At 35.5% G+C, this 19,674-nt stretch overlaps 1 protein-coding gene across 4 annotated transcripts in view; it reads right to left on the reverse strand.

The window, feature by feature from the left end:
• Nucleotides 1-19,674, reverse strand: part of ATM (ATM serine/threonine kinase) — a 141,929-nt gene that overhangs the window by 53,628 nt on the left and 68,627 nt on the right. For all 4 annotated transcript variants that reach the window (XR_009009172.1, XM_007172986.2, XM_057552161.1 and 1 more), the window contains 5 exons: nucleotides 15,071-15,166; nucleotides 12,652-12,823; nucleotides 9,737-9,878; nucleotides 8,388-8,564; nucleotides 3,495-3,672 (listed from right to left, as the gene is read on the reverse strand). Coding sequence is in view for 3 of the 4 variants with exons in the window: in XM_007172986.2 (XP_007173048.2) it covers nucleotides 3,495-3,672; nucleotides 8,388-8,564; nucleotides 9,737-9,878; nucleotides 12,652-12,823; nucleotides 15,071-15,166 (765 nt within the window). In the remaining variant the exon portion in view is untranslated. The remainder of the gene's footprint in view (nucleotides 1-3,494; nucleotides 3,673-8,387; nucleotides 8,565-9,736; nucleotides 9,879-12,651; nucleotides 12,824-15,070; nucleotides 15,167-19,674) is intronic.

The raw sequence follows: 19,674 nt of genomic DNA on the forward strand, positions 1-19,674 counted from the left end.
TCAAATCTGAATGAGATCCTTGCTGGGTAGAGTAATCCTGGTTGTAGGTTTTTCCCTTTCATCACTTTAAATATCTTGCCACTCCCTTCTGCCCTGCAGAGTTTCTGATGAAAAATCAGCTGATAACCTTATGGGGATTCCCTTGTATGTTGTTTGTTGCTTTTCTCCTGTTGCTTTTAATATTTTTTCTTTGAATTTAGTTTTTGTTAGGTTGATTAATACGTGTCTCGATGTGTTCCTCCTGGGGTTTATCCTGTATGGGACTCTCTGTGCTTCCTGGACTTAGATGGTTATTTCCTTTCCCATGTTAGGGTTTTCCACTATAATCTCTTCAAATATTTTCTCAGACCCTTTCTCTTTCTGTTCCTCTTCTGGGACCGTATAATGTGCATGCTGGTGCATTTAATGTTGTCCCAGAGGTCTCTGAGACTGTCCTCATTTCTTTTCACTCATTTCTTTATTCTGCTCCTCGGCAGTTATTTCCACCATTCTATCTTCCAACTCACTTATTCGTTCTTCTACTTAAGTTATTCTGCTACTGATTCTTTCTAGTGTATTTTTCATTTCAGTTATCATGTTGTTCATCACTGTTTGTTTGTCCTTTAGTTCTTCGAGGTCCTTGTTAAACATTTCTTGTATTTTCTCGATCTATGCCTCCATTCTATTTCCTAGAGTTTGGATCATGTTTACTATCATTACTCTGAATTCTTTTTCAGATAGGTTGCCTATTTCCTCTTCATTTATTTGGTCTTGTAGGTTTTTACCTTGCTTCTTTGTACCATATTTTTTTTTCATCTCATTTTTTTTGATGGATGGGGCTGTGTTCCTCTCTTGCTGGTTGTTTGGCTTGAGGTGTCTAGCACTGGAGTTTGCAGGCAGTTGGGTGGAGCTGGGTTTTGGTGCTGATATGAGGACCTCTGGGAGAGCTCACACTGATTAATATTCCCTGGGGTCTGAGGTTCTCTGTTAGTCCAGTGGTTTGGACTCGGCACTTCCACCACAGCAGCTCAGGCCCAACCCCCAGCCTGGGAACCAAGACCCTGCAAGCCGCGTGGTGTGGCAAAAAAAAAAAGGCAACAAACAAAAAGGAGAACAATAACAAAGAATAAAAAATGAAATAAAATTAGAAAAATAAAAAATATATTAGAAAAAACAAAAATAAAAACGAAACAGCAACAACAAAGCAAAACAAAACCACAACAGCTAAAAAAAAAAAGAGCCAGTAAAGGCCTTGGTGGGGGTGGGCAGCTCAGGCCCAGTTCCCTCACGGCTGTAAGACAGCCTAAGAGACACTTAACACAGTGTGATGTGTGCTATGATAGGGAAAGCTTAGAATACCGTATTGGCATACAGAAAAGAACTCTGAATAAGAATAGTTTCACAGAAAAAAACGATATCTGAAAGAAGAGTAATGGTCCATCTGGAGAAGAAGAAAGGATAGTGTTCCCGGCAAATAGTGATAAGATGGCTGAAACAAGAAAGATCATGGAGAATTTACTGAAAGATTTCATTGTGTTAAACCACACAGCTGAAAAGCAGTAAGGATGCTGTGGACAGAGAGAAATAGATGGACTAATGTTATTTATAACACAGAACTCACAGGATTTGGTAATCAGATGAGATGTGAGAAATGTTTCTGGCTTGGACAACTGCATGCCATTCATTGAAGAGGTACACATTAAAAGAAGTAGGCTGGGGAAGGAGGTGAAGATAATAATTTTACCTTCGGACAGTTGAATTTGAGATGCACGTGGCACATTCAAGTGAAGTTAGTGAGACTTACAGACATCAGAAAAGAAACCATTTAATTTGATAGGAATCTATATTTACTTTCCTTTTCAATAATAGATTTGACATGTGAAGTTTAAATTTTCATTTAAGGCAATAAAAATATTGGTACTCTACACAGACATAAAATAAAACTGGCTGATTTTGCCTTTGAGAGGCTGTAGCATAAATATGTATGTACAAATGATAAACAAATAAAAAGTCTTAGCTATGTTCATGATAACAGATTATCAGGTTATCATAAGCAGCAATTATATCAAACTTGGCATGTTATAAAATTGTTTTTACTATTACTTCAAATTACATAATATTAAAGTTTAAATGCTTACTGGTAACTGTGAATCACTTATATCTGTATTTCTCAAATTAAGAATAGGAGATATAGGCTGGATAGTTTGCCAAGTCTCTGAGAATTTTTATTTTAGGATTTTCATTTCAATGGCCTAAAGAAAATTCATATAAGCATATTTTGAATTATTTACATGACCAACTTATAATCTAGTAGGACCACAGAATGGGCATCCATGTTTATGTTTAATAATTATATTATTTCCAACAGAAGATTTGTAACTGCTGTTAGCCAATAAAAAGGAACATACATAAATAATAAAACAGAGCAAAGTAAAGTTTAAATGGCAACACGGTCATGTCATATAAAGGCTGTGTTAGTGAAAGTAAAAGGAAGTAATTGGGAGAATTGAGTAATCACAACCTATGTCAAAGCGACTGGAACCATAGTCAAGGTTGGGAAGAATAATTTAGTTGTGGCGAAATATCACATTAACTCAATACTATTCTTATAATTATGCTGGTCTTGAAGTACAGTAAGTGAATTTGTACCTAGCTTTATGTTTGTACGTAAAATACATTAGTATTATGTATCAATATTAAAGACAGTAAGTTAACATTACAAATCTGTAAATATTTTCCTTTTTTCAAATTTAGGTTTGAAAATCTGACCCACGATGAAAAAATCTGGCCTTCAACTATGTATATATGTATTATGTGTACCCAATTCCTCATTGAATTTTTCCTGCAATAAGCTCTTAGCATGGGAAATACTTCTTATATAGCATGGAAGGAAAGTAGGTTATAAAAGTAAGTAAAGCATAATCCAATTTTTGTTTTAAAAAACTGATGTATATATACCAAATGTTAATTGTAGTTATCCTAGATGACAGAATTATGGGTGATTTAATTTGTTGAATTTATGCCAATTTTTCTGTATTTCCCACAATAAATATGATTTTTTAATTAAAAAAAAAAGGTTGCTTTTAAAAAATGAGTTGGCCATAGCTCTAATATAAAATTCCATCATATCTCCAGCACAGTACCTATAATATGTGGTTGCATTTATTTGTCTGCTGTTTCAATTACTAGAATGTAGGGTTATGTCTTGCTCACATCCTTACTGCCAGTGCCAAGCACGGTGCTTGACACAGACTGAATGCTCAATTACTTGCTCCATTAATAGTAGTCAATGTTTACTGAAGGGTTACTATGCATCAAGTATTATCTTAGTTGTTTTACATACATTATCTCATTGAAAACTTGCTACAACTTTTATCTCCATTATACAGATAAGAGAATAGATGTTTAGAGGTTATGGAATTAAGCCTACAAGGGCCTTGATGGGATTCAAACAAGCTATCTTTCCCTAGAACTGAGACATTAACAGTATAAATTTGAGAAATTTAACAGAATACCTGAATCCAAATTTGCAGGAGTTGTGGATCGGCTTGTTTCTGAGCAGTGTCTGAAACAGTTAGTGAAAAATCCCTGAATGTGTGTAGAAAGCAGATTTCTCCATGATTCAGTTATATCTTGGATTAAAATGTCATGAATCAAGTATGGAAGCACAGTCTGACAAAAGTCAGTTTTCACCTAGAATATACAAATACATCCAGTCAATAGTTTTCAGTAAAAATATTTTACTTAAAATTTTCATTCCCTGTTACTGACATATTAACCTTTTTAAAAAAATGACAGATGAATCTGTCATGAACTCCATGTACTACTAAAAAACATACAAAAAACATGTGTAGCAGGTAGTGTTTAAAAAAAAAATCAAACTAACTTAAAATATCTAAATCAAACCTATACATTACACTGCAATTGTTCATTTTCAGTCTAGGCCACTTGCATATAATAAAATAGGACATTGTTGACAAATGAAATTATTATGTCACTACTGTAAAAAAAATTTCACAGTTTAAAAGTGTTACTAATAACAGAAGCAGTTTTCTAATTTGATAAAAGGGAAAATGGGGATCAAACTTTAAGAGAAAAGCTGAAAATTTGATTTTTGAACATTTTCTACATTCAGTGAAGAGCTACAACAGTCATGTTAAAATGTTTACTTTTTAATAAACCCCAATTTCTGGGCATAAAATTAGGGTACTTATTTGTGGTATACTCCAAAGTATAAAAAACTACTTTAATATATGTGGTACATTAAAACAGTACTCAACTGCCAAGACATCATCTTCATGTATTCATCATATACCACACACATGAAACAGATTATTGATTATCAATTGTACACTTTTTCCCTTTCAAACTAAAGACAAATCAAAAAGCCAGTTTTGGAAATACAGAAGTTAAGTAACTAAGAAGTGTGTGTGTGTGTGTGTGTGTGTGTGTGTGTGTGTGTGTGTGTGTGTGTGTGTGTGTGTGTGTGTGTGTGTGAATGTATATTTGGAACATTTTATCTTCTGGCCCAAAGTCAGAACGTTATAAAAATCTTAGGGGCTTCCCTGGTGGCACAGTGGTTAAGAGTCCGCCTGCCAATGCAGGGGACACGGGTTCGAGCCCTGGTCCGGGAGGATCCCACATGCCGCGGAGCAACTAACCCTGTGTGCCACAACTACTGAGCCTTTGCTCTGGAGCCCACGAGCCACAGCTGCTGAAGCCCACGCGCCTGGAGCCCGTGCTCCGCAAAGGGAGAGTCCACCACAATGAGAAGCCCGTGCGCCGCAACCAAGAGTGGCCCCCGCTCACCACAGCTGGAGAGGGCCCGTGCGCAGCAACGAAGACCCAACGCAGCCAAAAATAAATTTATTTAAAAAAAAAAGTGTTTAAAAAATCTTAGGTTTATTCACTAATGAGAAATGAGTTGTGTGTGTATCCAGGGTATCACTCAAATTTTTTTTTTTTTCAGAAGATGTATTTATTATATCAAACACATGTTAGGGTGCTTAACTCTATGCCAGTATGCCAGACAGAGGCAGGATCAGCATGCAGTGCAGAAGGTTTACTAGGGAGTGCTCTTGGGATCAATGTCTGTAGAAGGAAGGGAAGGAAGAAGCAGGACTGGAGTGAGGGAAAAGTTGGGGTGTGGTGCAGCAGCAACAAAGGTCTCCACCAACGCTGTGGGGAGCTCAGAAGCTGAGGTGGACCTTCAGAGCCGTCTTGAGTTGTGGTAATGGTACAGAGCTTTTATACTCTAAGGTCAACCAGTCATTGAATGCAGGTTGCCCTGGGAAGAGGGTATGATTTGGGGTGAAGCAACTCCCTATTATCAAGGCAATTCTGAAGGGTGTTCTCAGCTGGTAGCACTTGCAGCAGCTGAGGGAATAAGTCCTCTGAACTGCTACGAATGCAGTGTAGTACTGCAGAGAGCGTGATGATTTATTCACTGTTAACATTTTTTTTTGTAGAAACAAAGACTGCTTTACAAACTGCTTTCAATAGGGTACTTTACCGAAATATTCACTTCTTTTATCAGTTATTTTTAATTGGTAGATGTTTAACTAGTCAGGTATTTTGTTTTCATATTTCTGTTGAATCATGCTTGACAGTATTATAAATTCGGTTAGCTTTTAAAGTCTTAGAGCATCATCACATTGTGCTGTTTTAGATGATACACTGATAAAAGCGTATAAACTTTTTGTTTGACCTTGGCAGGTACCATTACTCGCTAATGAAATAAATGGTAGTGTACCCCCCAAAATAAAAAAGCAATGCTAACTGCAACCACACCTCTTTTCTCACTCAAGAAAGCATGTCACAGAATTCACGCAGAAAAAGCTTTCGACAAAATGCAACACCCATTTAGGATAAAAACTCTCCAGAATTTGAGCACAGAGGGAACCTGCCTCAACATAATAAAGGGCATATACGACAAACCCACAGCAAACATCTTGCTCAATGGTGAAAAACTGAAAGCATTTCCTTTAAGATCAGGAACAAGACAAGGATGTCCACTCTCACCACTCTTATTCAACACAGTATTGGAAGTTCTAGCCACGGCAATCAGAGAGGAAAAAGAAATAAAAGGAATCCAAATTGGAAAAGAAGAAGTAAAACTGTCACTGTTTGCAGATGACATGATACTACTATACTATAATAGAAAACCCTAAAGATGCTATCAGAAAACTACTAGAGCTAATCAATGAATTTGGTAAAGTTGCAGGATACAAAATTAATACACAGAAATCTCTTGCATTCCTATACACTAACGATGAAAGATCAGAAAGAAAAATCAAGGAAACAATCCCATTCACCATCACATCAAAAAGAACAAAACACCTAGGAATAAACCTACCTAAGGAGGCAAAAGACCTGTACTCAGAAAACTATAAGACACTGATGAAAGAAATCAAGTATGACACAAACAGATGGAGAGATATACCATGCTCTTGGATTGGAAGAATCAATATTGTCAAAATGACTATACTACCAAAAGCAATCTACAGATTCAGTGCAATCCCTATCCAATTACCAACAGCATTTTTCACAGAATTAGAACAAAGAATTTTACGATTTGTATGGAAACACAAAAGACCACAAAGAACCAAAGCAATCTTGAGAATGAAAAACAGAGCTGGAGAAATCAGGCTCCCTGACTTCAGATGAAACTACAAAGCTACAGTAATCAAAATAGCATGGTACTGGCACAAAAACAGAAATATAGATCACTGGAACAGGATAGAAAGTCCAGATATAAACCCACACACCTATGGTCACCTAATCTATGACAAGGGAGGCAAGGATATACAGTGGAGAAAAGACAGTCTCTTCAATAAGTGGTGCTGGGAAAACTGGACAGCTACATGTAAAAGAATGAAATTAAAACACTCTCTAACATCATACACAAAAATAAACTCAAAATGGATTAAAGACCTAAATGTAAGGCCAGATACTATAAAACTCTTAGAGGAAAACACAGGCAGAACACTCTCAGACAAATCACAGCAAGATCTTTTTTGATCCACCTCCTAGAGCAATGAAAATAAACACAAAAATAAACAAATGGGACCTAATTAAACTTTTAGCTTTTGCACAGCAAAGGAAACCATAAACAAATGAAAACACAACCCACAGAATGGGAGAAAATATTTGCAAATGAAGCAACAGACAAGGGATTATGCTCCAAAATATACAAAGAGGCCATACAGCTCAATATCAAAAAAACAAACAACTCAATCAAAAAAATGAGCAGAATATCAAAATAGACATTTCTCCAAAGAAGACATACAGATGGCCAAAAAGCATATGAAAAGATGCTGAACATCACTAATTATTAGAAAAATGCAAATTAAAACTACAATGAGGTATCACCTCAGCCAGTCAGAATGGCCATCATCAAAAAATGTACAAACAGTAAGTGCTGGAGAGGATGTGGAGAAAAGGGAACCCTCCTACACTACTGGTGGGAATGTAAATTGGTAAAACCACTATGGAGAACAGTATGGAGATTCCTTAAAAAACTAAAAATAGAGCTACCATATGATTCGGCAATCCCACTCCTGGGCATATATCCAGAGAAAACCATAATCCAAAACAATTCATGTACCCCAATGTTCACTACAGCATTATTTACAATAGCCAGGACATGGAAGTAACCTAAATTTCCATCAACAGAGGAATGGATAAAAAAGATGTGGTACATATATACAATGGAATATTACTCAGCCATAAAAAAGAACGAAATAATGCCATTTGTAGCAACATGGATGGACCTAGAGATTGTCATGTTGAGTGAAGTAAGTCAGAGAAAGACAAATATCATATATCACTTATATGTGGAATCTAATAATATGGTACAAATGGTTTTATTTACAAAACAGAAATAGAGTCACAGATGTAGAAAACAAACTTATGGTTACCAGGGGGGACAGTGAGGGGGGCATAAATTGGGAGACTGGGATTGACATACACACACTATTATATATAAAATAGATAACTAGTAAGGGCCTACTGTATAACACAGGGAAATCTTCTTAATACTTTGTAATGACCTATATGGGAAAAGAATCTAAAACAGAGAGGATATATGTATATATGTAACTGATTCACTTTGCTCTACAGCAGAAACTAACACAGCATCCAATATGTAGCTACCCCACAGCTGAAACCTACTGCATAAAGTTGTGGCTAAATAAAGACGCCCTGTTGGATGGATTCACAACAGCTGAGTATAGGTGACGTTGCATGAAGATGATCTGCAGTACAAAGCACTCTTTTTATATACAGGCCATGAACATTCACACAAAAGTGAAATGGAATGAGACCATCAAAGAAAATTATTATGAGAAAGCTCAAATGAAAAAAACAAAGTTAGAAAGGGAATAAGTCAGACTAATTAATCTTCTTACCTCACACATTGGCTTTAATAACCGAAGAACTTCACTTTTTGTGCCTCCACTATTCAAAAAAGCACAAGTCAGTGTCTTTAACCAAATGTCATGATTTTCAGTTTGAGGAATCCACAGGCTTGTATTATCCAAGTCTTCTAAAGGGCTTTCTTTGTCAAATCTAGGTACTTCTAAAAACTAGAAAAAAGTGATGAGAAAACATAAATAAGGTACAGAAATACATTTTACCTTTCCTATGCCAAACAAATACCTAGGCATAAACAAATCTGTTTCCAAATAAAACTAAATATGCTTAAAACTAAACCTTGAGGCATCAGTTACCTTTTAAAATTAAAATACATTTATGTTTATGAGAGGCAGAGTCATCTGGTAAAAAATTACTGATCTAAACAGCAGGAAACTTAACTTCTACTCTCAGCTCACTAGTGGTATGTTAAACAAATCACAGACTCTCTGCCTCATCTGTCTCATGTATGAATCCAGTCCAAATCTACCATACAGAGTTGATTTTGGAATGAAATGAAATTTTAAAATGTTAAAACTACAGTGTTTTACAGGTTATACTATTAGTTTTATTAATAGCTTATATTGTCAATAATTTCACTGAGACCAAAATTATATTACGATACATTAAAAGTATCATTTCAATGATAGGTGTAAGCGCTGAAGTTAAAAGGTGAAAACTTAACAGCATATTTCTCAGTTGCTTTATGAAAAGAAAATATTAAACAAAATAAAGGAGAAGTAAGAGTTCTTAAGTATCTTTCACAGAGTACTTTCAGTGGAACCTTGTTATGATATCAACATGGAAAAGGGAGAAATCTATAGGCCATCTTAAATTTCACGAGAGGGTTGTGATACTTTAACTTGCTATGGAAATAAACACTTGCTTGTTGATCACAATATCTATAAATGGCTTTCATGGGATCAAAGCAAGGGTTTTCTACTCCTAAGGAAAAAAAGCCTGTCATTAAGAACTCCTCCTACCAGGGAATATGGGGACATGTGTATGCATTTGGCTGATTTGCTTTGCTGTACAACAGAAACTAACACAGTATTGTGAAGCAATTATACTCCAATAAAGATCTATTTAAAAAATAAATAAAAAATAAAAAAGAACTCCTCCTATCCCCCAAAATCAACCATCATTTCTTTAGGCTACCTATCTCAGCTTTTCCACACTGCCATAACTAAAAATACAAACCCCTTGGATTCAAAAAGTACAGCTAGAATTATTTCCAAGAAAGGTTAAATGTTAGTGTAATTAAGCAATATGATATTCATATCCCACAGCAAACAGAACTGTTCTAGATATAGTGGATATTCAATAAACATTCATTATTTGAGACCTTTTTTCTTGATGTTCGAAAAGGCTGTAGATAGATCAGCATGGGATCATTTGTCATCTTATAAATCTCCCAGAAACTTTGTCCAGTTTTTGTGGCTAAAATGCTTTTCAAACAGGTAACAGCTGCTGATCGCACTTTGACACTGAAAAACACATATAATTCAAATGTCACAAAGTATATCAACTATTAATCTTGATGAATGTTAAGCAGCTCCCAATGAAAAAATTAAAATCTAAAATTTTAAATTTATATTAGGAAATGTTTACATTTATTAGGAAATTTTACATCTATAAAATTCTATAACATCAAAGCAAAAATTATCAAAGGATTTTTAATATTCCTTGAGTAAACACGAGTTACTCATCACTGTAACAGCAATTCCCTTCATTCACTATAATAAAGTTTATATTGACTACTAAAAATTAAAAATTCATAAAAAGAAATACTTGAGAATAACATTGACTAATAAGAATGAGTAATAAGAATGACAGAAAACTAATTCACCGAAGAAAAAAATATTTTGATACCATTTTCTCTAAAAGGTACAAATAATTTGGGGTAACACAGGATGGAATTTCCCTACAAATGATAAAATTATTGTCTAGAACAATTTTAAACAAACAGTAAGTATGTACTTATTCTGACCAGAAGCTAGTTGAAATCATTAGGTAAGGCATCTAAAACCTCTAATAAAAAATTAAACGTCCTTCTCTTTTGCAAAGAATTAGGTAAAGGAGGGCTGCAATACAAGAGTACTGAAAATATGACAGCTGACAAAAAATGTCATAAAGCCTGATACTATAAATGATGACGAGCTGTCAAGTAAAGGCTTAATTCTATGTCTCAATTTAAGACATAGAAGCATAAACCCTAAACTTGGATTCATCTCTCATTCCTCTTTCTTTCCCTCACTCCTCCACATCCAATTCATCAGCACGTCCTGCTGCCTCTATGTTAAAAACATACCCTAGTTCCATCCGTGTTCCATCTCATCTCCATTACCGCCAACCTTATCCAAGTCACCATGATTTCTCCTCTGGACTACTGCAATAGTTTCATAATCAGCTTTCTGTTTCCATTTTTGCCCTATCACAAGCCATTTGCCATATCTGTCAGAGTAAAAATGCAAGTTGCATCATGGCACTACTCTGGTTAAAACTCCATGGCTTCCTTATATGTTTCAAATAAAATCCAAATTTTTTAATCGGAATTAGTCCTACATTTCTAATTTCATTTCATACCATCTTCTTCCACACCAGGCTTTTTCTGATCCTCAAACACATGAAGCTTATTTCCATTCTAGCTATTCCCTGTCTGCAATATTTTATCCCTAATCAACTTCTAGCTGATTCCTGATCACTCAGATCAGCTAGATGACACTTCCTCAGAGAAGCCTTCCATGATTCTGGGAATTCCTTGGTCAACATTCCCTTTGTATACCTGAGGCCCCTCAAACATGTAATGATTTTTTTCCTCTTACAAAAAAGGCATGAAAAACAAATTGTACCTATCCCTGTGGTTCTCAAGTTTAAGTCACACTAATATTTCTGTGCACCTTCTTCAGAAAAACCAATTGCAAACTACTGTGTAACAAATGAAACACTTAATGCTTGCAAATTTTCTGTGGAAAATCTCTTCAAAAGCTGTGCTAGATATAATTTGAAATACATTTTTAAAAATGAGATAGATTAATAAATGGATAGAAGGATGGCTAAATGTGATACAGCAAGGATAATAATAGTAGGATCTAGGAAGAATCTAGGTGGTGAGTATATGGGTATTTACTGTAAAATTCTTTCAATTTTGCTGTATGCTTGAAAATTTTTATAATAAAAAGTTGGGAAGGAAATCACACTAGCCTTTTTACTGTAACAACAACAACAAAAGAGTGAAATATACATGTCCATTAAATCAACAATGAAAACAGAGCAGGTAGACATTATTGCCAATCATTTATTCCCCAAGAGAAGCGGGGGGTATTATAGGGAAACGGATGCAAAATACCCATTTACTTAGAAAGATGCCCAATTGTGGGCAAAAATCCTTTGAACCCAGTCTCCAAAAATGGTGGTGATAAGGTGCTCAAATATATCAAAATAAATACATCTGGCCCTTGAACAACGAGGATTTGAACTGTACAGGTCCACTTATACATGGATTTTTTTCAACAGTAAATACTACAGTACTACACAATCTGCAGTTGGTTGACTCCTCGGATGCAGAACCACGGATACGGAGGGCCAACTATAATTATACACGAATTTTCCACTGAGCAAAGGGTCAGCATCCCAACTCCCACATTGTTCAAGGATCTGTAAATAATAAATAGATAACTGCAAATAAATAGATAGATAAATGGGGAGTGGAAGACAGAGAAAAAGTAATCTCATAATCAGCAAGCTGAAATTATACTATTTGTTGCAATTTTGTTTTGCATTCTATGCATTAATAGGCAAAAGAAAAATCCCTGATTAGCTTAAGACTTTTGGAGTTAAAAAATTTCTGCTCTATGACTTATTTTAAAAGGATCAAAATGTCTAGCCAGGAGGAGAGTGGCACCTTTGATTCTGACAAGTGCACAAAATATCCCCATTTACGTTCCCCTATCTTAATGTTTTGTGTGGAACCACTTGGTAGTTTTCATATTGTTTGTCTAGTCTACTCTCACTAAAATTTAACATGGACCTTGTCTGGTATATCTATCACTATATCAAGTTACCTGGCATATAGTAGTAGGGTTTTAGTAATTATGTGAATTAATAAAAATACAATGATATTCATTAAATATTTAAGACTGAAAGTATGGCAACTATAAGGAGAATGCTTTAGTTATTGGAAATGCTAATTCATATGAGGTATCAATTATGAATGTCAGATTAAGTGCTATCAGGTACAAGGTATCATTAAATACTCACCAATCTTCCACCAGTGTATTATTCAGGTAGGTCAGCATTATGAAGGTCCACTGAAGTTCTTTATCTTTAAATAACTCAAGGGCCTTGGTATAAGATGTATCTTTACTACATTGTATGGCTATTGTAGAGAAATCTATAGGACCCACTTCTCCCAAGCAGCTTCCAACAGCCTCTATATATAGAAATTCCATTTCAGTAAAGTTATAGCTAAAAGATCATACATAAAACAGAAATTTTCTAATTTCAAAAATATGTTTTGTCATCCTTTAAGATTTAAGTGTTTTCTCAAAGATGCTGAATAGATTAAAGAAGCTACAAAATACTGTATCATTTCCTTCACGTATCATCCATGTCGGCAATATTTTCCCCTATAAAATCATATCCAAGAGCTAGATTAACTAGTAGAAAATAGTTTTTAAGGAAAGTCTAAATATAGCAGCTGTATGCAAGTATCAATTTTCTGGGGGGTATTACATAAAGACCACAAATCTTAAATACTCAGTTCAGTGAAAATTCACACACACACACACACACACACACATACATGCAGGAACACACATTTTTTTTCCCACCTGTATTATCACTACCCAGATGAAGACAGATGTTTTCAAGATGCCAGAGGGCCCCCTCATGTTCTTTCCCAGTCATGATGGAATTTAATAAAACATGTTAAAAAATTATTTGATAGTCCTCCTTTCAAAAGGTGGAGCCTAATTCTTCCCTTGAGTGTGGGCTGTACTTAGTGTCTTACTTCTAAAAAACAGAATGTGTACAAGTCTTTCACCTCCTTAACTAAAATTATCCCAGGTATTTAATTCTCTTAAATGTTATTATAAATGGAATTGTAAATGGAATGGAATTTCCATTTTAGATTGTTCATTTCTGGTGTACAGAAACACAAATGAATTTTGTGTGTTGATCTTGTATCCTGCAACTTGGCTGAATTCATTTATTACCTCTCTTATAGTAACTTTCCTAAAGATTTTCTGGGACTTCCTATATATATATACAGTAATGTCATCTGTGAATAGAGATAGTGTTTACTTCTTTGTTTTCCAGTTTTTGTTCAATTGCTCTGGCTATAACTTCCAGTATAATGGTGAATAGCAGTGGGCAACTTTGTCTCATTCCTGATCTGAGGAAGACACTCAGTCTTTCACCATTAAATATGACATTAGCTGTGGGTACAAATCACTAAGATTTTATGCTATGCAGGAAAGCCACTTAGGCCTCCTGTAGCAAGTTACATTTGTCCCCAGAAGCAGTGCTACTATGGACAAAGGGTAAATTCCTTGGTCAAAGGAAAGTTCTAGAGTACTGATAAGGTTCTGTTTCTTGGTCTGGTTACTAGATGCACAGGTGTGTTCTCTTTGCAAAAAATTCTTCAAGTTATATACTTACGACTTTTCTATATGTAAGATATATTTCAATAAAAAATTTACAAGGAAAGAAGTACCCTAGACACTAGACCTCCACTGAGAAGTTAAGGAAGACTCTGTTGAAAGACAGTAGAATCTCTGAAGCATCTCTTATTTCTCCCACTTTTCTTATTTGAAGTAATTATTTCATGACAACTTCAAGCTGACTTGAATCATGTGATTTTTCCATCCTGTGATCACCAAATCTAAAACACCTATACCAGGCATGATGTTGGCTATTTATCTTACATTAGGTTACCCCCAAATGGTGGCAGAAAAGGACTTGAATATGGTTTTAATATCTGAACTTAATATAGCCCTCCAAGTCGTCATTCTTTCTGTTATATAAAAAAGATATTAAGTACCAGTCAGTTATATCTATAAAATGTATCAGAAGTCAATTTATTTGCAACTTAATGCTACAAACAGGTTTTTCTGACTTTCCTAAATATTCACAAGACATTTTCAAATTAATAGTTATGTACATGTGTTAATCACTAACTTTTTACTTTATATGAATGTCTAAGGGAGGAAAACATGAAAGGAGGGCTGCTTAGGGAGACTTGAACTAAACAGAAATATAACAAGCATCTCACATTTCCCCAATATTCCAAATAACAAACTTTTACTGGTTTTTAAAATGCTATGGGGCTTCCCTGGTGGCGCAGTGGTTGGGAATCTGCCTGCCAATGCAGGGGACACGGGTTCGAGTCCTGGTCTGGGAAGATCCCACATGCCTCAGAGCAACTGGGCCCGTGAGCCACAATTGCTGAGCCTGCGCGTCTGGAGCCTGTGCTCCACAACGAGAGAGGTCGCGACAGTGAGAGGCCTGCGCACCGCGATGAAGAGTGGTCCCCACTTGCCACAACTAGAGAAAGCCCTCGCACAGAAACGAAGACCCAACACAGCCATAAATAAATAAAAAAATAAAAATAAATAAAATGCTATGAAGATGACCATTCAAACAAAAAACCTCATATTCATTCAGCAAAATAGTTTACCTAAAACTTCTCTTTCACCAGTGTGGTTTACTGCCATCTTGGATAACTGCAACAAGCTGACAACTAGCTTCACCATTACACCATCTGGAGGGTTATCTAGAAGCAGTTTTGAAAAAATTAGTTTAAGCTACAGTGAAGACAACACTTTTCTTTATACCATGCTCATATATTAAATTGTGTGACTAGAAAACTTGTACAAAGTTTTTAAAAAAGAATTTAAATTGTGAGCATTTCAAAAATATGAGGTGAATGAATGTATCTGAACTTTCTTCTTAAAGAGAATCATGTAAAACTGATCAGCAATATTTGGCAGACAGAGAGAGAAAAATGTCTTAAATTGTGCAGAGAAATCAATACCTTAGCAAAATCACAGTTAGAAACACATAATCATTCAACATTAAACTAGAAGGAACCTTGGGAGCATGCTTGGTTTTTTAGCCTCTTGCATATAGAATACACCAGCAATGTCCAACAGAACTTTCTGCAATGATGAAAATGGTCTATAATCTGTGCTGTCCAATGACAGCCACAAGCCACATGTTACTACAGAGAACTTGACATGTGCTAATACAACAAAGAAATTGAACTTTATATTTTATTGAATTTTAATTCATTTAAATTTAAATAGCTATAAACATCTACTGGCTATATTGGTCTGGATCAATAAAATACCAACACACACACAAAAACAGGAAATAGAAAGAGGGGTTCGTGTTTTATATATATATATATCTATCTCAAGAACAAATATACTAGAAACTCAGATTTCGGATGGTCAAAACAAAATTAATTTTTAAAAGTACTGAGGATAAAAATATCACAATAGAAACATGAAGATAAAGAGCACAGGAAGATGTAAATCAAAACATAAGCAGAAAGAGTTTCCACCAAGTGCAGTACTATAATAACCTAAACTCAAATCAAATCAACATAAAATGGATGTTTTAAGTAAAAAAAAAAAAAAACCAAAAAACCTAGAAACACAAATAAATATGTGTATATATACAAAACCCACACATAGGGCTTCCCTGGTGGTGCAGTGGTTGAGAATCCGCCTGCCAACGCAGGGGACACAGGTTCGAGCCCTGGTCCGGGAAGATCCCACATGCTGCGGAGCAACTGGGCCCGTGAGCCACAACTACTGAGCCTGTGCGTCTGGAGTCTATGCTCCCCAACAAGAGAGGCCGCGATAGTGAGAGGCCCCCAGACCGCGATGAAGAGTGGCCCCCACCCAAAACCTATGGGATGCAGCAAAAGCAGTTCTAAGAGGGAAGTTTATAGCTATACAAGCCTACCTAAAGAAACAAGAAAAATCTCAAGTAAACAATCTAACCTTACACCTAAAGAAACTAGAGAAAGAAGAACAAACAAAACGCAAAGTTAGCAGAAGGAAAGAAATCATAAAGATCAGAGCGGAAATAAATGAAATAGAAACAAAGAAAACAATAGCAAAGATCAATAAAACTAAAAGCTGGTTCTTTGAGAAGATAAACAAAATTGATAAGCCATTAGCCAGACTCATCAAGAAAAAGAGGGAGAGGACTCAAATCAATAAAATCAGAAATGAAAAAGGAGAAGTTACAACAGACACCGCAGAAATACAAAGCATCCTAAGAGACTACTACAAGCAACTTTATGCCAATAAAATGGACAACCTGGAAGAAATGGACAAATTCTTAGAAAAGTATAACCTTCCAAGACTGAACCAGGAAGAAACAGAAAATATGAACAGACCAATCACAAGTAATGAAATTGAAACTGTGATTAAAAATCTTCCAACAAACAAAAGTCCAGGACCAGATGGCTTCACAGGTGAATTCTATCAAACATTTAGAGAATAGCTAACACCTATCCTTCTCAAACTCTTCCAAAAAAATTGCAGAGGAAGGAACACTCCCAAACTCATTCTATGAGGCCACCATCACCCTGATACCAAAACCAAACAAAGACACTACAAAAAAAGAAAATTACAGACCAATATCACTGATGAATACAGATGCAAAAATCCTCAACAAAATACTAGCAAACAGAATCCAACAACACATTAAAAGGATCATACACCACGATCAAGTGGGATTTATCCCAGGGATGCAAGGATTCTTCAATATACGCAAATCAATCAATGTGATACACCATATTAACAAATTGAAGAATAAAAACCATATGATCATCTCAATAGATGCAGAAAAAGCTTTTGACAAAATTCAACACCCATTTATGATAAAAACTCTCCAGAAAGTGGGCATAGAGGGAACCTACCTCAACATAATAAAGGCCATATATGACAAACCCACAACAAACATCATTCTCAATGGTGAAAAACTGGAAGCATTTCCTCTAAGATCAGGAACGAGACAAGGATGTCCACTCTCACCACTATTATTCAACATAGTTCTGGAAGTCCTAGCCACGGCAATCAGAGAAGAAAAAGAAATAAAAGGAATACAAATTGGAAAAGAAGAAGTAAAACTGTCACTGTTTGCAGATGACATGATACTATACATAGAGAATCCTAAAACTGCCACCAGAAAACTGCTAGAGCTAATTAATGAATATGGTAAAGTTGCAGGATACAAAATTAATGCACAGAAATCTCTTGCATTCCTATACACTAATGATGAAAAATCTGAAAGAGAAATTATGGAAACACTCCCATTTACCATTGCAACAAAAAGAATAAAATACCTAGGAATAAACCTACCTAGGGAGACAAAAGACCTGTATGCAGAGAACTATAAGACACGGATGAAAGAAATTAAAGATGATACCAACAGATGGAGAGATATACCATGTTCTTGGATTGGAAGAATCAACATTGTGAAAATGACTATACTACCCAAAGCAATCTACAGATTCAATGACATCCCTATCAAATTACCAATGGCATTTTTTACGGAGCTAGAACAAATCATCTTAAAATTTGTATGGAGACACAAAAGACCCCGAAGAGCCAAAGCAGTCTTGAGGGAAAAAAACGGAGCTGGAGGAATCAGACTCCCTGACTTCAGACTATACTACAAAGCTACAGTCATCAAGACAATATGGTACTGGCACAAAACAGAAATATAGATCAATGGAACAAGATAGAAAGCCCAGAGATAAACCCACGCACCTATGGTCAACTAATCTATGACAAAGGAGGCAAAGATATACAATGGAGAAAAGACAGTCTCTTCAATAAGTGGTGCTGGGAAAACTGGACAGCTACATGTAAAAGAATGAAATTAGAATACTCCCTAACACCATACACAAAAATAAACTCAAAATGGATTAGAGACCTAAATGTAAGACTGGACACTATAAAACTCTTAGAGGAAAACATAGGAAGAACACTCTTTGACATCAATCACAGCAAGATCTTTTTTGATCCACCTCCTAGAGTAATGGAAATAAAAACAAAAATAAACAAATGGGACCTAATGAAACTTAAAAGCTTTTGCACAGCAAAGGAAACCATAAACAAGACAAAAAGACAACCCTCAGAATGGGAGAAAATATTTGCAAACAAATCAACGGACAAAGGATTAATCTCCAAAATATATAAACAGCTCATTCAGCTCTATATTAAAGAAACAAACAGCCCAATCCAAAAATGGGCAGAAGACCTAAATAGACATTTCTCCAAAGAAGACATACAGACGGCCACGAAGCACATGAGAAGATGCTCAACATTACTAATTATTAGAGAAATGCAAATCAAAACTACAGTGAGGTATCACCTCACACCAGTTAGAATGGGCATCATCAGAAAATCTACAAACAACAAATGCTGGAGAGGGTGTGGAGAAAAGGGAACCCTCTTGCACTGTTGGTGGGAATGTAAATTGATACAGCCACTATGGAGAACAGTACGGAGGTTCCTTAAAAAACTAAAAATAGAATTACCATATGACCCAGCAATCCCACTACTGGGCATATACCCAGAGAAAACCGTAATTCAAAAAGACACATGCACCCGAATGTTCAATGCAGCACTATTTACAATAGCCAGGTCATGGAAGCAACCTAAATGCCCATCAACAGACGAATGGATAAAGAAGTTGTGGTACATATATACAATGGAATATTACTCAGCCATAAAAAGGAACGAAATTGAGTCATTTGTTGAGACGTGCATGGATCTAGAGACTGTCATACAGAGTGAAGTAAGTCAGAAAGAGAAAAACAAATATCGTATATTAACGCATGTATGTGGAACCTAGAAAAATGGTACAGATGAGCCTGTTTGCAGGGCAGAAGTTGAGACACAGATGTAGAGAACAGACATATGGACACCAAGGGGGGGAAACTGCGGTGGGGTGGGGATGGTGGTGTGCTGAATTGGACGATTGGGATTGACATGTATACACTGATGTGTATAAAATTGATGACTAATAAGAACCTGCAGTATAAACAAACAAACAAACAAAACAACTAATACTAAACTTTCATTGGGTTATTTGTATGGAAATATGTTAATATAAATGTTTCAGACATTACATGAAATTTCTAAAAATCTTATATGTTCTGGTATAATGTTATAAGTCATAATCCTAGTTATTACTTTAAAATGTATATCTCAGAAATAACTAATTTTCTTGTCAACTGCATTATTATGAACTTTC

The sequence above is a fragment of the Balaenoptera acutorostrata genome, chromosome 9 (genome assembly GCF_949987535.1).
Source record: "Balaenoptera acutorostrata chromosome 9, mBalAcu1.1, whole genome shotgun sequence".
Classification (NCBI taxonomy): Eukaryota; Metazoa; Chordata; class Mammalia; order Artiodactyla; family Balaenopteridae; genus Balaenoptera; species Balaenoptera acutorostrata.